A 19,625-nucleotide genomic window follows, 5' to 3' on the forward strand; every position below is an offset into this window, starting at 1 on the left:
AAAGTCAGATGCGTATTGGTTGGTCTAAATTTTAGATCCTAAACGCTTTTACTCTAGAAATCTGTATTGGATTGAAAGAAAAAAATTTCCTATGGAAAAAATTTTCTTAGGCAAATTTTTTCTTTCCACGATTTAAAGGAAACTGATATGATTATGGTTAAATTAGAATGATGTTATCATAAATTGAAGGCCCCTCGAAATAAAAATTAAATAAAGCTGATTCCTGATAAATCTTTATTGGATTGCAAGAAAAACATTTTTGATGAGAAAATTTTGTGTGGGGAATTTCTTTTCCCCACGATTCAGAGGGAAATGATGTGATTATGAGAGTTTTTATACGGTGCAAGTCCTTAGTGAGTATTTTTTCAAAAAGTACTGTATGGCTAACATCGCAGGATGATCCAAACCGCCCATTTGATGGGCTACAATATAAGTAGGTTGTGTGCCAAAATCCATTTCCATAGGATGATTCGAACCCTCTGATCAATAGATTTTTCCTAAATATGCCGTTCTTCTGTAGATTGCAAGGCTAGGATTATCATATGGAAATGTGTTTTTTGGGAACAACCTATTCACACTGGCCCATCAAATGGACGGTTCGGATCATCCTATGGTGTAAGTCATATAATATATATTTTTTTTAATAGAGCTGATTTCAGTTATATTTTGTCATATATAAAAAAGTAGGGAGTGTAAGAAATATTTTTTGGTTTGCAAGCTTTGTGACAAAATTCTCGTTAGAATATATATGGTGTAAGCCCGTGTAGTGAAGTATTTTTCAATAAGCCCGCCAAACCCCTTGTATCCGGATTTGAGATTTCTTATTAATATTTCAATGAATGTGTAATAAGAAGAAATCTCCTGTATAACAGTGTACTTGAGAACAAAGCAAAAAAATTGCCTCTGACAGAGATTTAACATACAATATTTATACCATCAAGTGATGGAAAAACAAATCTTTGATACCATTATCAATGAATAAAAACTCAAGTTCAAAGTTCAAATAAAAAAGGAACATAGGTACTATTGGTGCTTTACGAGAGCAGCTGCAGCTGCAGCTGAGAAACATCAAAAGGCCATTGCAATCCCCACAAATGTGCTTGCAAGAATTCTGTAATTTCATAGGCAAAACCAAATATTACATTAACTCTCCTCAAGACACCGACTCTTAAAAAACTACAGAGGTGAGTAGGAAGTTTAGTAAACAGGCAAACAGTTGCCGTTCAGGTAAGCGCATCTATCACTCGATCTTTCTCTTTCCACAGCTTCCGAGTGCTTGAACTCTTTCAACATTTTTTGAATGTTTTCATCAAAACCTATCTCCAAAGAACCCAATGATGCAACCCTCGGGAGTCTTATCCATCTCCATGTTGTGTAAGAAAATAAAATCAGCAGATAATAAAAATGTGTGTTACAATAAATTCCAAAAAAATTAATCAAAACGTGTCAGTCTTTGTCCAAAGGGTTGCTTTTCTTGATTGAAAGGACCTCAACCAAACTTAATGGAGATTATGACCTATGACTCAAATGATTCTTCAAATTAAAAAGCCGCCTTCTAAATTTTTTTCTTGAATATGATGCCAACATCCCGACATAAAACGATGGGGAGAGAGAAGGGTTGGAAGAGATTTGGGGTGAAGGTGAGGACGACACGTGGTATTTGGCTTGGATCAACATCCCAGGGCGTGGTAGGAGTGAAATGATGAGATTGGACAATGAAAGTTCAAGGCGGCTGGAAGTTTGAACAAAAGATCTACAGGAGGCAGACTGATTTAAGGCAAAAGAGTGGAAGAAATTAACCCATGATTCTCGCTTTATATATAGTATAAGGATTTTGCGGTCCCCCGATATCGCCACCACAATATTTACTGAGCAGAAGTGCTTAGGTTTATGTTGGAGAGCGTCCAAGAGGATTGGAAAAACCTGGCTTCTTTTTACCGCTTCCCAATTACATGAGATCACAGTGCTTAGAGCAGATGCTGATTTTTTGCTTGATAAAAAGCTTTTCATTCATTTTCTACATAATTCAAACATTGATAATCCTAAATAACATGCCAACAATCTATATCTTATAAATAGAAATGAACTGATTGGGACTGTTCGGCATGGGGATAGCAATCGCAGGGTAATGTGTTGAAAACATAAGACAGTTGAGGAGTTTGGGAGACATGGAGGGCCATTGCAGGAAGTGGGTTATGCCCTAAAGAGGCTTCCAGAACAAAGTAATCCCAAAAACAAACACTGGTTAATAAAATCTATAGGCTGAGCTGAGATTTCAATATCCTCGACCTACCCCATCCATTCCCTCACCCGCAAAACAATCCTGAAAATCGGCTCGCCAAGCTCAGCGTCACCTCCTCCTTGGCCCTCTCTTCCAGCCTCAGATCTGAACAGCTTATCCAAGGATTGCTATCCCTGTGCCGAACGCCATTATAGTAAATAGAGAGGACGATTTCACAAGTGAAATTGAAAAACAATTGAGGTGATTGCCTAGCACAAACAAGAATATAATCACCATTTTCTTTCTGGGTTCAATGTTAAATAACCTAACCACATCAGCAGAACCCCTCTGCAATACTTTATGCCTTTGGATGGAATGCTTATCTTATTGTGTGGACTAAAAGAATGGCTGAAATGGGCGCAGCTTTGTAAATCGCCTGAGAATCATGCTATGAATAACCACAATCCACAATAGCCAGCCATACTGCATGTTCTTTTCCTACAAGTGGTCGAGTCAATACCACATTCCTCATCAGTCTGACACATGTGATCAGCACGAGCATCTCGGACATGGCAAGCACTCTCAACCCAATAACCATCGTTTCTTCCACCCGTTAGAGTATCTGGACACACTTGCAATGACATCGCGCTTGCACGCTTTGCTTGATTTTCGCTCTGCACAATGAGACAGTTTTCATTCTAGCTCAGTTTCATCACAATATATACATTTCATGGAACCTTTGAATTTAAATTAAATTGGATAAATGAAAGAAAACATGACAGACAATAGTTTCCATTCTAGTTCCATACACTGGATTGAAACCAATATCACATGCAAGAAAAACAAAAGGGTCACAGAAACATTGGATACACCATCTAAAACAACTCAAGAGAGCTAGCACAGTAGTTAAGGATTTGTCGGGAGCCACCAATGGCTACATATTTGCATGTGTAATAGAATGTACGCCAACTAATCTGTTCCATCAGACAGCTACAAATAACTAATAAGCGATGATAATTATAGACCATTTCAAAAAAAAAGAAATGATAATTATAGTTTATAGTTGTTGTAAATCAAAACAGCAGACAATAAATGAGAATTTTGCGAATGAACTGGGAAACTAAAAAATTTCTCATAAGCAAAGCAACAAAAAAATCAGCACAGATATGTACTAAAGACAGCTTGAATAATCTGAGACCAATAAACTGGCACCCTTTAGTTATCTGATTACATTGCAGAAGGAAGATGCAGCCAGCATAGAAACTTGGGATAGCATCTCTAATAGTCAATATCTCCAAAAATTGAGTGAAATCATGGTCAGAGACTCAGAATACAATCTAAATGCACAAAATCATGGTGGAGTATCATGCCTTGTTTTGGTAATGGCACTCCCCACTCTATTGAATACATCTACTTGGATGTGGATAGTTTTGATGAATTGAAACAGCCTTTAAAAACTAGTTAGAAAAGTAATGTAAAGAAAGGAGCTACCTATATAACAAGGGAGTGCAGGTATTGTTTCGATATATATATATATATATATATATATATATATATATATATATATATATATATATATATATATGTGTGTGTGTGTGTGTGTGTGTGTGTGTGTGTGCAGTGTGTGTGTGTGTGTGGTGTGTGTACACACACACACACACACACAGTATTCGCTTACATATTAAAAGAGAAGGTTAACCTCAAAAGAAAATTCTGAAGTAAACTTGACAAAATTTTATTTCAATTAATGCATGGCGCAAGTCAAAGAGAACAGAAAACAACTACAAGTTCTCAGATTTCTGAGCGGTCATGAACTGGATCCTGAATTTTTCATCATTTGTATATATTGAGCTAACAGGAAACAATTAAAATAAACAAAATTAAAACTTGAATTTCATATAGGACGAGATCCAAGAAATTCAAACTAAAGAAAAATAATCCCGTAAGTTTTTTGGTAGCACTTAGTTCATTAGGTTCTGAGATAGAAGCATAGAAAAGGCAGAAACACCACCTTTACATAAGACCAATTAGTTGGAGTGTAGGCTTCTGGAAGTCTCTCATGCCAAGAGTTTCTTACAGGAAGAGGATGACCCTCAGTTGTAAAGATATAATTTTTTCCAGCCAAAAATGAATCATCAAAAAGAAGATAAAGATATTTGCACCTGAAAAGAAAAGAGATAGAGGAAGTATTATTTCAAGAATAGAATTTCACTCTGCTGCTGACAAAAATGTATGTTTTCACTGACATATATATTCATTTTTTAATCGTTTTTTAATAATTTTAATAGTATTCATTTTACGAATACGGAACTTCTCACGTTTCAGCAAGAAAGAAACTATGTTGATGGTCTTCCAGTTGCATAGTTGTCACATCTTTAACACTTGCAAAGCCACCTTCCACTTTAGTGTAAGTATTAAGAGAGTTCACAATTGATTCCCCAACTTCCATGTACCAAGGATCTGATCATGCATAAAAGATTGTTAGTAAGAAAAGCTGCTAAAAGACCGCTCAAAAAACAAAAACAAAAAAAAACAAAAAGCAGCTAAAGTAAAAAGTTAAAACTGATTCAAAACAAAAAAAAATGGAGCTTCAGCGCATTAAAATAATAAAACCGTCAAAACGGTTTTGCAGTTTATGTGTCACTGTAAATATGAAGCTTATACTGCAGTCAGAACAATAAAAAATTGAAGTAGGAAAGCGGGCATTGTAACAATTGTGGCTTGCTGCCACAGGTGAAAATACCTGCAAATTTTAGCATGGTCAGGTGCCTAATTAGAAAAGCATGGACCCAGACATTACTACCACCCAGTCAATTTTCCCAAGGTCTTTTTTTTTATGGCAAAGATTTTATTAGAAATAACAGACCAAGAAGGACTGAGGGAGAAGTACAAGACAAGATCAAATGAAGGCTTTAGCCGAATTTTCCCACGGTCCTCTGCCATTTTTTTCTTTTTTTGGACGATGGCTGCTTTTAGAGGGTTAGTGTGGGCCCTATCGTATTTATGTTTTTGGTGTAACTCTTTAGGTTTTTGCTTAAGTTTGGGCACATTATTGGATGGCCCTAATGGCACATTATGTAATTTTTGAAAGCTATATAAAAAAAACATAATGGGACATGGGGCAGATTTCACTCTCCACTATCTCCTTTCCTCTTCCTTCTTTATTCTCATCTCTCTCCCATTATTTCTCCATACGAAGCGTTGTATGTGGCTGTTTCATCAACAACTCTAACATGGTATCAAAGCCACCATTCTAGATCTTGCCAAGATCTGGAGGTACGAGATCGAGGACAATTGAAAAAGTCACACCTTTTTAGAAAAGTTGTGAATTCATTGGAAAACTCCCCAATTAAGTTGTCTACGAAGGTGTTTGTTGAGAGGGTAGGGAACAATGACAGGCGTATGAAGCGTTGATTAAGGAAGCCCTTAGAATCAGGATCTGTGGATTCGACCCCATATTCCAATAACTTGTATGAAGTTAAAAAATTTATAAAATAAAATGGTTAAATGGATTAATATCCCGTATAAAAATATTCTATAGAGAAGGTAGAACTGTACACTTATGCAAAACCAAAAAATGATATAAACCTATATGTGTTGCACCTATGTCCAGTGTTTTTCTTCCTTTTTAATAAATTTTGAGTCTAGCCCGGGGCTTCTTCTTTACATTTAAAAAAAAATGCTTAATATTTCAGATTCATAGAGAACCAAACCCACATGGAAATCAGATGGAAAAGGTATGGAGTTGGTAATGAAAGAAACTATGAAGGGATTGTTGTCTTCCGTTGTATCTCTTGAAGCCATACTTGATTCCATTTCACATACTTGTAACTTTTTTAATCCTTCTTTAATGCATCACTTCTTCCAGTGAAAAAAAATACTCTAATAAGACTTACAGGGTCATATCAAGACAATTGATAAACCAAATTACCACACCTTTGGTTGCTTGATATAGGTAAAGAGTAGATTCTGCTAGTTCAGGGCGTAGAGGATAATATTTCTCCGTAGGATGCAGCATTTCCCTATCCAGCAGGTACCTGTAAGGGCATAGAGAGTTAACATTAGACAAAAGAATCCACAGCAATAAAACAGCATTAAAAGGGAAGAAAACATCGCTGAGGCTAGAGGAAGATAATAAATGACACCTTGGATTTATGTCAAGACTCTTACGTTTTATCAATTCCCATTAAGATCAACAAAGAACTATCAAGATTTTAACACTGAGATGTGAAAACAGTTAGAGCAAATTGTAAAAAGCAACAACTGGAATGCGGTGACTCTGAAAAGCATTAGTGCATTTTAAAGTAAATAATCCATGATCATTTATTGTATCAGTATTAACAATTTAGTCTGCAATTTCCACCATCTACAGAAGCTACCTTTTACTCCTCAAAATAGAATCAACAATAATGCCATCAATGTATTCACAACAATGCCAAGATTCTATTGCAAGGTACTTAAGGAGTATTATGAGTAATATAGTTTAAATTAGATATGTATCCGAGTTTCAATGTGATTCCCTAAAGGTAAAGTTTTATTTCGTGCTATTAAGATAGGGCCCATCTTAGATGGCCCTAATGGCATTGGCTGCAATTTATTGCACGATAATGTATATAAAGGAAGAGGTAGGGCTGGCAATTTCACCCGTGAAAATGGGGCTCCGCCCCGTCCCGACCAGCACAGGACGGGAATTCCCCGATTTGGGCAGGGACGGGGTGGAGATTTTAAAAATTCCCCAGAGCAGGGATGGGGCAGGGACGGGGATGGCCCCGCCCCGCCCCCGTTTCAATATGCAAGCCATTATCAATACCCTCTTATTTTAGTACTGTTTTAGTGTTCTTTTTGTGAACAGTAACATTCATTTTAAGCTAGTGATATTGGCACTACGATATTTTGATAAGTGCACAAATACGCCTTGTCTTTTCTTCTTCATGGGCGTTAAAAAGTTTTTTTTTTTTTTAGGTGGGGATTTTTTGTGCGGGACAGGGACGGGAATGGGGATTAGATATTCCCCGCGGGGCGAGGGCAGGGACTCCCCGCCATCCCCGAAGCGGGGACGGGGAATTCCCCTTCCATCGGGGACGGGGAAGGCAACATCGGCCCCGCCCAGCCCTTTGCCAGCCATAGGAAGAGGATGTGGGTTTGGACTACTACCTCCATGAAATTTTTCTTCTCCCTGTTCTTTCTTCTCATTTGTCTCCCATAGAAGTTGGATGACAGTAGATTCCAAAGATTAACACAGTATCAAAGCTTGGTTGAGAGGTATGCTCATCAATTTGACAGACTAATTTCCCTTTCTCTAACCTCTATTATATTGTCTTTTGGTTCTCCCTTCTGCTGTCAAATCTGAGACCTAGACTTATTGTCATCTTTGGCACTCCATTTTTCTATCGGAACTAAGAACTTAGATTTATGGTCTCTGCTATCATAGTCGTTGCACCTTGAATCTTGAGTCGGATCGCCCATGGCACCTTGAATCTTTAAAAGTGCACTAGGTAGAAGAATTATTTGCAACAATTCTCCCTAACTTGAGTTGAAAGTTTTTTTTTTTTTTGAAGAAGGCTTGAGTTGAAAGTTTTTTAGAAGCAGATTATGTAGGATCATCTTCCAATAGATGTTCGACAACAGGCTATGTACTTTTGTTGGAGGAAATCAGTGTAACAAGAAGCAGGCACGATCCCTTGCAGAGACAGAGTATCAAGCAATGGCTCGCATGGCATGTGAGTTGATTTCGCAAGAGATACTTGTTGAACAGCTAGGATTTGAAGTTTGCAAACCGATAGAGATGCTCTATGATAATCAAGCAGCTATCTACATTGCTAGCAATCTAATGTTTCATGAGAGAAATGAGCACATAGAAGTAGATTGTCATTTTGTTCATGATAAGATTACTAGAAAGTAGATATCTACTCCATGTTTGGGGTCCAAATATCAATTGACAAACATATTTACAAAGGCATTTGCACGTAATCAATTTGAAACCATTTGTTCTAACATATGCGTTAGCTTGAGGGTGGGTGTTAAGATTGAATATGAAAGTTTTAGTATAGTTTTATAAGTTTATTTTTTTGGAAAAAAATCACTTATAAGTTAAAGTGTGCTTATTTCATGTTACGAAGATAGGGCCTTTGCCCTTTGATATCCAACTTTGAGTGTAATTTCTACAAGTTTAAGTGTGCCTATTTCATTTTACTAATAGCTCATCTTAGATGGCCCTAAAGACATTAATTGTAATTAATTGCACATTGATATGTATAAAACCAAGAGGATGTGGGGTTGGACTTAAACTTCCATGAAATTCCTCATCACCCAATTATTTCTTCTCTTTCTTCTTCTTCTACTTCTTTTTCTTCTCCCATAGAAGTTAGATCAGGGTAGATTCTAAGTATTAACAATCAGAAAATCGAAGGTGATGCAAGGGGCAAAACTCAAAAATTGTCGTAAGCTATGTAACTTAGACAAAGACATTGTGGTGCCAACCACGAAAATGATTCATAAACATGGAAATGACAGGAAAACATGTATGCATCGCAGAAGAATATGGGGGCCACATTGTTTGGATGATATAGGGTGTGCCCAAAAAATCAGCTTCATAGGATCATCCAAACCCTTCCATTTGTGGAGGTTAAAATGGACGGGTATAAATCTCCACAAATGGAAGTGTTAGGATGATCCTATGAAGCTGATTTTTTGGGCACACCCTATCTATATGAGGGCCTATCAAATGAATTCTTTGGCTCATCCAAACAATGTGGGCCCCCTATGTTTGTGAGCTCTAGCACACAAACAGTTCCCCCCCCCCCCCAACACACACACACACACACACACACACACATATATATATATATAAAGCCTCTCATTGGTTTGTAGCGAGGGTCCACAAGAAAGGAACCAATGGGAGGCTTTACAAACCACTAAAGCGCAATTAAGCTCCGAGCGCTGCAGCGCAGAAACACCTCTCTCTCTCTCTCTCTCTCTCTCTCTCTCTCTCTCTCTCTCTCTCTCTCTCTCTCTCTCTCTATATATATATATATATATATATATATATATATATATATATATATATATATAATACTATATGGCAGAAGAGACAAGGGAGAATTATTATCCATTTAACACGTCAATGTGGATGATTTTTACCGTTTTTTGCCCTCCCCACATATCTGTACATACTATCTATGTGAGGGTAAAATCAGGACACTTGCAAAATATTGACGGATTCCGGGCACCTGAAGAGGAACAACAATTATGGAAACCTCTATCGATTGGAGGGCTAGGATTAGCCTATATCGATTGGAAGGCTAGGATCAACCTATGGAAATGATTTTACGGGCACAACCGATTGATGTTGTGTTCCATCACATGGACGGTTTGGATCAACCTATAAAGCCACATAATTTCAATCTTACCCCCCTCCTTTATGCTCTTTTAATAAAAAATCTATAAGGTGATCTTAACCATCCGATTTAAGAGGAACAACAAATTATGGAAACCTCTATAGATTGGAGGGCTAGGATCAGCCTATGGAAATGACTTTTGGGGCACAACCTATTTATGTTGTGTTCCTTCACATGGACGGTTTGGGTAAACCTATGATGTGGTCCGTACAGATCTTTATCGGCCCGTGCATCGCACGGGGTTTTTTACTAGTGTGTGTGTGTGTGTGTATATATATATATGATAAAACGGTTCCTACACATATGTGTAGATAAGTTATCTACACACTAGCTTAAAATACAGTGGGGGCCACATTATTTGGGTGATCCAAACCATTCATTTTTAAGGCCCTCACATAGATAGGGTGTCCATAAAAAATCTGATCCATAGGATCATCCTAACCATTCAAACTATGGAGGCAAAAAATGGACTAATTTGTGAAGGTGTAAAGACATCCATTTTACCTCCACAAATCGTAGGGTTGGGATGATCCTATGGATCTGATTTTTTGTAGACACCCTATCTATGTGAGGGCCTTTAAAATGGATGGCTTGGATCACCCAAACAATGTGGGCCCCCACTGTATTTTAAGCTAGTGTGTAGATAACTCTCTACACATATGTGTAGGAACCGTTTTCTCTCTCTCTCTCTCTCTCTCTCTCTCTCTCTCTCTCTCTCTCTCTCTCTCTCTCTCTCTCTATATATATATATATATATATATATATATATATATATATATATATATAGGGAGATGATACCAGGACAAGCATGTTTTAATAATAGCACAAGCCCAGCTTTCTTTTTAAATTGGCTTGTGAGAGCTTTTTGGGAACTGTAATAAAGTTTGACAGCTCATTAAATACTAAAAGACAAGATGAGTAAGTGAAAATATCAAAACATGCTTGTGCTGATATCATTTCCCTATGTGTGTGTGTGTGTGTGTGTGTGTGTATTCATACATATATGTTGTATGTGTATCAAAATATAAAAAGAAAATTGTATGTGTTTTATATATTAAGAAAACAAAAATATTTAAAACATAAAATAAGAGAAAATAACATCATAATAGATAGCTCAAGTGCTCCCCTTTTAATATCATATTGATATGCATGGGTAACATGATATCAGATCTCATGTCCAACTCGCAGGTAGCACTCCAAATCTCTTTAAGGACTGAGGATGTTTTGATGTAAAGTTAGTGACATGAAACAATACTCATATTTAAGGAAGATTCGAAAACAGTGGATACCTTTCAGGTAGCACTCCAAATCTCTCCCACACATGGAAAAACTCACGATGTGATGAATTGGCAGCTGCAATATCTCCAACAAGAATCTGTTCATAATAAATCAAAAAATCAAGATCACACAAACTTTGTTCCACCAAACATTTGAGGAAAAAGTTAAGGCTTTCAAATACTTGCCTGAAGACCAGGCCAAAATGCTTGAAGGCTTGTAAGTTGCCAATAGGTTGCTTTTCCTGTCCTCATATCAGCTTCATGGTACCTAAAATATAATAAAAAAATACCTCACCTTGTACCCGATCTTTAATAGCATACAGTAAACTATGAGGCAGCACAAGTTGGAATATAGGAAGCACAGAAATTTTAATGAGGAAAGAACCTAACCAGTTGAATGAATTTTTCCATTTCAGTAGTATCTTGTGTTGTCTGTCTTCAGATAAAAGAATGAATTTTTCATACATGTTAGGATTGTGCTATTCTGAAATTAAAAGTTTAAGTTGGGAAATGAACATTTCCTTTTTCTATTATTTATCCATATGTGATTAGTTAATATAGTTTCTTTGAAGCTCAACAAGGCATTTTTGTCATATTGGGTAGAATAAAATATGATTAAAAATGAAGACATTCGTAAAAAGGTAGGGGTGGCACCAATTGAGGAGAAGATGAGAGAGCACCGATTAAGATGGTTTGGACACATCCAATGTAGGCCTTTGGATGCTCCAGTGAGAAGAGGCGACTCATGCCAAGTTGATGGAGTAAAAAGAGGTAGGGGTAGACCGAAAACAACTTGCGTAGAAACAGTGAGGAAAGACTTGATAGCTAGGAACATAACAGAGAACATGACCTTGGATAGGACAGAATGGAAGAAAATGATTCACGTAGACGAACCCAACTAGAGCCAGGATTAGAGCCGGGTAGATTCCTTTCACCTTCTTCATGAAATTTTTCTAAAGGATTCATTTAGCCGAACCCAACTAGTATGGGACAAAGGCTTTGTTGAGTTGAGTTGGGTAGAATAAAATATATTCATTTGATATAAGCATATAATATTTGTTCGGTTGCACAACCATGGGTATTATAAGTGGATCTGATGGGTGGCCATTACAATAGCGGAAATTTACCCAGCTGAAGACACTATTGCATCTAGATACACGAGTATCATGCCTTCCTGCCATACCATTATCTCTACCACCAAAAGGGCAATGAGAAGGGAGACGTTGGGGTATCCCAAATTCATTGATTGCAGAGTAACCCTTCTATCATTCATAGAACAAATGATTTTTGGCACGTGTATTTGCTCAAAAGATCAAATCAAATAAAAATTAGAGATAAGGTTAATTCAAGTTCATTTAGTTGTATTCTTGAAATTGGGATCCTACTAACAAAGTGTTTGAGACATCTACATCAGAACTGTTCAGCATATACCATGCATTTGCAAATTTCACAATGTTGTTTCTGTTACTCAGAAGGAATCAAGTCATATTTGTCATGTCATGACAATACATTAAACTGTATCAATTATATCTAATGAATAAGGTGTGCATGTAATTTCATTATAATGGACAATGACCACACCGAAATTTGAATAAAAATTGTAGCAGAATGAAGAAATATCTTCAAGTTATTATATTTATATCAATGACAAAAGGGCACATGTATCAAAGTGAAGATAGAGTGACAAGGCTGAAATGTGGTGCATGTTATTCCTTGTCGAGTTCAGCACGAAACTTATGTGTATATTCTTGGCTCTGGCCATATCTGAAGTGAATAAATGTTGATCTCTAAAAACATAAATTGCAAGCATTTGTTTAATTCTTCATAATAAAAAAATGGAAATTAAGTATGAATGACTAGTATAAATTCATATTGATTTCTTGTTGTTCAAGTTCAAACAAGTAAGATGTGTATTAGCCAAGTTGGTTTTTATTTCTCAAACTTTCATTTCATAACTCTAGCGTTCAAAGTAGATATTCAAGTGACCTCAGGAGGAGCACACACACAAAATTGTCAAATTTTGTTGTAATGATTTATTAATTCAGATATCAAACAATGACAAAAGATAAATAAAATATGAATCACAAAGAAAGGAAAAATAAAATATGAATCACAAAGAAAGGAAAATTTCTCATGGGACAAAGTGAATAAGCAGAGATCCAAACATTCACCCAAACTAGAAAAGCAATGCTCAGTGTTGCACCATGGACCATGTCGAAAATATTTCTGAACTGCAAGATAAGCAGAATGGAACATGTCCCAGAACTCCTCCCTTCCAAAAAGAATGTGGGCTTTGATTAGATACTCGTAAAATGAATCAACTCCTACATGAGATCAGAAGAAAAACAGTATCAGAAACCAGTCAGTACATCCACCAGTGACGAATGTCGACGCAGATTTAACATGTATCACCATTTAAGAATCCATGGTTTCAGATTTCAGCCGAAATACCGAAATTTCGGATTTCAGTTGGGACCGACACCGAAACCACCTAAATCCCAAATTTCAGCTGAAATTTTGGGAAAATGTAATTTTTTTAAATTTCCGAAATTTCAGCACATTAATGCAATTTGCCCAAAATTTCAGTTTCGGCTGTGTCCGAAACCAAAACCAAAACCGAAATTTTAAACCTTGTAAGAATCACAATGCACCATGAGCTAGTAAAGAGTTCCAATCCACCAGATGCTACTAGATAATCAATAGAGTAATGAAACTGAAATTTTCAGAAAGCCCAATGAACTTCACAGCATGGAAAAGTAGCACAAATTGAAATCGCAAGCACGTGGAGAAATGTACCAGCTCCAATGCCAGATGAGTACTCAATCCATTCCCCCTTAACCACATCCAGTGTAGTGCCCAGGAGATCCAAAGAGCTCCTCATGCTCCATAACTTACGAAGAGCACGCAATGCCACTGCTTCATACTTGGAGTCACCGGTTAATCGTGACAATGCTCCCATTTCAAGGATGAGTGAACCTGAATTTCAAAACGAGGTTTCAACAAAATCCACGCATTGCGTTTTGATTTATGATTGCATCTATGATGGTAAATAGTCAGTCCTCACCGCAGCCTGATGTGCTTGTTTCAGTAGTCTCATTCTCCATCACTCCATACTGCCAAAAACAAAACTTAGCATTAGTTTCAAGTTCTATACTATCAAATACAAACACACTTATGTCAACTCACATGGAGTAGTGCAACTCCCCCATGACCATTCTAACCATTCGACAAAAAATTAATGTAGACCAGATGATTTTCTGTTATAATGTGTCACTAAAAATTTCCAATGTTATATTAAGCGCTGTCCTCAAGTGCAACAGCTCATAACTAATTCTGTTTTTCGCATGTCAAAGGCACTTCACGATGCCACTGTACTATCGTGTCATACATACTGTCTTTCCATACTGTTAAGAGGTTACACAGCCCGCTTATAGAATAACCCTAACTAGGATCTTGAAATGGAATAGATTGTTTGGATACAGGAAATTAATAGAAGTGTGCTATTAGGTAGTTACCTTTAGATTAATCCATGCATATGGCAATCCAGTGGGAGTATCAAACGCCCATAGGAAGCGCTGCCCCAAGTCTTCAGCGAGATTAAGTAACTGGTTCTTGTATGTTCCTTGAATAAACCTGCTCGTAGAATCAGTTGCAAGAATATGAGCAGAAACAAGCCCTCCAAGAACTCTTATGTTGCACTACACAGTTGCAAGAAATGGGAAGAAGAACAAAATCAGAATAGTTCATAGTAATTTTCTTCAAAATTGAAGATAAATGTCACCCATAACTGACAATCACAATCTAAAAGATACCCCCTTGGCATTTTCCCCTCACAATTCTACAAATAGTCCTACTTGAATGAGGAAATATAATAGATACCTCAAATAGACTTATCCTAGCATCAACATCAAACGTAAGGTTGTCAGAAAGCCACCAAACAGCTCTTTCGAATTCCGTGTAGTTACCCAAGACAACAAGACTGCAAAATATCCAAGAGAAAAGAATGTGAATTAAAATAATGATCTGACTTCCGGATGCGGAATCATAAGTGCTACGATAAAAATTTGCAGGCAAAGAACTTAAAAGAAACAAAAAGCTTAAATATAAAATGATACTAGATCCAAGTTATCATTCAGGCCCTCATGCTATAGAATTGATCAAGAAACTGCTGAGTGGTTACTATAATGCTCCCGCACAAAATAATGAATTATATTATGCATGAGTACCACATGATGTGGGAAGGCTCAAATATAGAAAAGAAAACTTGTTGAATTATGGCTACATTTTACTGCACAAGATATATGTTGTTGGCTACAATACTATCCAATCGTTTCAAAATGTAGGAATTAAGAGTATGAAATTTAGCCTGGGGCAGCGATCAATGGCATTTTATTAAGGCAACTTTTACCTCCCCTCTCACGTCAAACAAAACATAGCAAAATGCCCTATTTTGTCACATTTCGTCCGGTATGGACGAATTAGAACAAAACTGACCGGTAATGAATTTCTGACCGAGTTGTTTCGTTCCTATCATATGTACCGGTTTCTCTACTGGTACAAAATGTTTCATCCATTTTTATACAGAACAAAACAAAATGATATCTAAGGGGTTGTTAGTCCCAAGGAATCAGGATTCGTTCCAAACATTGGGGATTCGTGATTCCCCGGTTCGGAATCCGATTCGATTCCCCAAAACTTGGGAATCGAGGATCATTGTTGCCGGAAACGCGATTCCTATTAATGGGAATCGCGGTTTCTAAATTACCGGCAACGTGACTCCCATAATTTAAAACCGCATACCTTTAAAAGTAAAACCGCAATTCTCATTTAAGTAAACCGCAAATTATATTTTATTGGAATCAGATTTTTAAATGTGGGAACCGCAATTCCCCATCTTTTTTATGGAAATTACGTTTCTGGCCGACTAAAAGTCTAAAACCAAATACATCTTTAAGGGGTATTTCTGTCTTTTTATCAAAACCCTCTTTATATAAACGAAAGATCGCGCTTTTTTCTGTTTTGCTCGATTGAAAGAAACCCTAAATTTGTGACGGTGGAAACCCTAACCCTAAATCGAGTTGCGACGGTCCACGGTGACGTTGAAGGAGAAAGAAGAGGGAGAAGTAGAAGAGAAGAGGATAATCAGCGTTGAATCTCAGTGACTCTAAATTTCCAACATCTGAAATGGAAAAAGACAATTTAAAGTATAAGAAGTAGAAATACACCCACACGTTGGGACTATACATTGACAAAAAAAAAGTAAATGATGCCCTAGTGATTCATGCCATGTACCCACCAGTGAAAAGGATGGGTGAAAAATTAATTTTTGGATTCTAAAATATGAGTAGATTGGGAAATATTTCAACTAGGTTTAGGGTAGGTTTAGAAGGGCTGACACGTATGCTAGGAATGTGCAGACGTACGTTGAGAAGCTGCAGATATATGTCGAGAAGGTGCAAGCAAAGGTTTTTTGGCGAAACTAAGGAACTCGTGGATTAAAGAATAATATAGAGATCAAGAATTGAAAATAAATAGGATTAAAGTAAGAAATTAAAGAGAAAAACCAGAGAAAAGAAATAAAGAAAGAGGGACAAAGACAAATAAAAGAATACGAAAAAAATAAAAGTATAGGGATTCAAAATTGCCCTAGAGTCAAACCAAGGTTCTCCTAGGCATCATACCTTAATATATGAAGCATCACACATTTAGAAAAGTCATCACACCCAATCAACACCCGGGTTCGATTACCCACCATTCAAAAAAAAAAAAAAAATACACCAATCAACATAAGAAACCATCAATTTTCATTCATGTTCAACTTTTTTTCAGGGCCAATATGATGTACTTTTTTCAAAATTGTCCAGATTTGTACCTAATAATATCTACACATCGTCTTACTATCAACCCTCTATATTTTTTCCCATTGAAAATTATGACGTAGATGCCATATCTTGGAATTATGTCTTGTTGAGTAACATGGGTTTTAATCTCCTTAACCAGTTTTTCCGTTGTTCCCTTTGTTGTCATTCCTACATTCTCAGTTCAAGTTTTGATATTTCAAACCCCACCAAGTTCCATACTTTAACAATTCACAAATTTTTCAGCTGCACATTGATAATCCTGGCCATTCAAATGGAACATTCTTCTAAGATCGCCTTAATCTTGTGGGATCATTTTCAATCCCACTTCGAACTTCACTCGGAAGAAAATTAAAACTTTCCAAATTCCCCGTAGAGCTAACCAAATTTAGTACAAAATCACAAGCAAACACTAGATATTTGGGACTTGCACTAGACAAACCCACATTGTGCCATATCTTTGACCGAGGAATTAACAATCCAACATATCAAACCATCAAACCTAATCTTTTTTTGGGATTGATGCGTGAATACTATTGTTTGCATCTCTCTGTGAATGGGTCTGAAATTTGGATTTTGGATGGCCCTTATGTCTCCTCTCTTGTTTTCTGTACATGGTTATTCAAGTATCTTACTATCTCATTTTTTATTTGGTTATCTTGATATAACAATGTATATATAGGTTCATAGTATCCTGAAACTCTATTCTTTTCATTTCCTTTTAACCAACTTTTTTGCTGTCACATTTGTGACCAACCTAAACTCCTACTGGCTAAAGAAATCCCATTAAATGGATCTTTCCTACCACAAATAGTATACTAGACTTCTTTTAAGTTGCAAAGTGGGCCCTTGAGGTCACTTCCCAACTTAAGTGATCAATTACAAATGACCCTAAGTCGAAGGATATCATCAAACTCATTTGACAGCCAAAACATTTTTGTGACATTAAAATAGCTACAGCTAGAAAAATCGGGAAACGTAACGAAACTATAACTAATTCAGAAAATAATGTACATGCAAAATTATTAAGAACTTAAACCTCATAAGAATTCTCCATGGCGTATATATACCTCGACAATGATTCAATTAATGTCAAGGCTGATCCATTATAATGCTGGGGTAAGTGTTCAAGCTGAAAAAGAGACAAGGAGAGAGATGATTAAAAAACAACCTTTTTGCTTTTAAAAATATTTATTCATTATCAGCAGATGCTAGGCAAGTTGTCACATCGCAATGAACACCTTCAGATTTCCAAGTTCGCTAAGTGAATCAGTGAAAGTTTTTGTAAGAGGCTTTAACTCATCATGCTACAAAAGAAAGGGAAAAAAAAAGAATAATCAATCAATAATCATACAAGGAACCATTCAAAAAAATCATACAAGGAAAGGAAAGGCAATTTAACAATGTAACAAAATTGTTACGGGGCTGAAACTGACCGGAAATGCATGAGTCATGTAGTTGTCATATGCATGGTAGAACCTGAAAAGAAGAAAAACTACTTAAGTCATAAAAGGGACTTTAAACAACTAAATAGCAAAAGAAATTTGTTTCAACAGCCGGTCTGTGAAATGCCTTCTGCGATGGTCCCTAGCAAATCCATTGGTGTTAATCCCTTTGGAATCTTGTTATCTTTTCTCTAATAGTGGAAGATCATGATGTCACCAGTGGACATAGGCCATTGTGCTAAACCACTTAAAATGCGTGTGTTCTTTGTGTGTTTCTCTCTTGTGACTATTGTGTGTTTGCTTTGAATTTCCTTTGATCGTATTTTTCATTGGATTTTTCTCCTACGATTTTCCCACAAGTAGTACAACTATTAAATTAACCAAAAACCTGGAGATAAACCAAAAACGCAATCTATAAATTCATTCGCAAAATGAGTTCAATACTTTTAACCCTCAATTCCATCAAGATCAACAAAGGCAATCAGAAACCTAATGGGGAAGAACATATGATACTTCTAATCCGAGCTATTCAGATTCGAAAAAAAAGAGTGATATTCTTAAACACAATAAAAACCCAAAAGAATACAGAAAAAAAAAAAAGGGGTTTTCCGTTTTCATGTGTGAATTCCCATCAATCAGGCATTTACTCACATTTTCCGGACCTTCTCGCTCATATATTTCTTCTTAGCAGCTTCTCGGAACCCTACCTCGGACATGGCCATGTTGGTGATGGTGGTGGAAAAGATAACGAGAAAAAGGAGAGCCCATGTCCAAACCCTAACAGCGGATTTGGAGGGCGACATTCAAATCAATCTGCAGACGAAACTCGGATTGATTTGGTTGTCTTGGTGCAGAGAGGGATAGAGAACGGTGGCCGGATTAAATTGAGGAACTAAGAGAGAGAGAGAGAGAGAGAGAGAGAGAGAGATCTTCGTCTCTCCAAAAACATTTATACCATCGCTGATTTTCTGCAGTGTACGTACAAAGGAGATAAGGGAAGTGGTTAGCTAAGGCTATAATGAGTAATGAGTACTGACTCGTGCGAGACATGGAACTTGGAACCCCATCTCCCTGAGTATAGAAATCAGGACCGTTGATCTAGTGGGCCACCTGTTAATGAGAGAAAAGACCAACATCAAGATGATTAGACTATGTTAGCCATCCGATCAATGTCATGCAATATGGATGGATCCAAAATCACTAATCGTTGATGATTAGGATTTTTTCCTATGGAAATTATTTTCTGGACGCCACCTATTTACATTGTCGCGCAACAAATGGACGGTTTGGATCATTCTAGTACTTTTTTGAAAAATAATGGACTATACAGAAAAATATCCAATTAAAGACTTCTAATTTCTCTAATTATGCAAGTGGCTACCGTGAAATAAGTTTCAAAGGTACAATGTCTACCCTAAGGATAAGGG

At 36.7% G+C, this 19,625-nt stretch overlaps 1 protein-coding gene across 3 annotated transcripts; it reads right to left on the reverse strand.

Annotated features, from left to right (window-relative positions):
- Positions 1-2,037: 2,037 nt before the first annotated feature.
- Positions 2,038-19,212, reverse strand: LOC143879380 (Glycosyl hydrolase family 47 protein). Of its 3 annotated transcripts, XR_013251233.1 has the most exons (16): positions 18,850-19,212; positions 18,190-18,232; positions 17,995-18,060; positions 17,824-17,885; positions 14,775-14,874; positions 14,411-14,593; positions 13,960-14,008; positions 13,692-13,871; positions 13,099-13,219; positions 11,082-11,163; positions 10,908-10,993; positions 6,158-6,258; positions 4,540-4,681; positions 4,233-4,383; positions 2,516-2,895; positions 2,038-2,415 (listed from the first exon to the last, which is right to left on the reverse strand). XR_013251233.1 is itself a non-coding variant. In XM_077381735.1 (15 exons), exons 1-15 carry the CDS (start codon positions 18,999-19,001, stop codon positions 2,665-2,667), a joined length of 1,749 nt encoding a protein of 582 aa, XP_077237850.1. In that variant the 5' UTR covers positions 19,002-19,212; the 3' UTR covers positions 2,492-2,664. The 3 variants fall into 3 exon arrangements, 2 of the variants coding, with proteins under 2 accessions (XP_077237850.1, XP_077237851.1); XM_077381735.1 differs by lacking the exon at positions 2,038-2,415 and having other exon boundaries at positions 2,492-2,895; XM_077381736.1 differs by lacking the exons at positions 2,038-2,415; positions 2,516-2,895 and having other exon boundaries at positions 4,243-4,383; positions 4,533-4,681.
- Positions 19,213-19,625: the final 413 nt, after the last annotated feature.

Source organism: Tasmannia lanceolata, unplaced genomic scaffold, assembly GCF_043159265.1.
Source record: "Tasmannia lanceolata isolate RefF3 unplaced genomic scaffold, GAP_Taslan_0.1 ptg000006l, whole genome shotgun sequence".
Classification (NCBI taxonomy): Eukaryota; Viridiplantae; Streptophyta; class Magnoliopsida; order Canellales; family Winteraceae; genus Tasmannia; species Tasmannia lanceolata.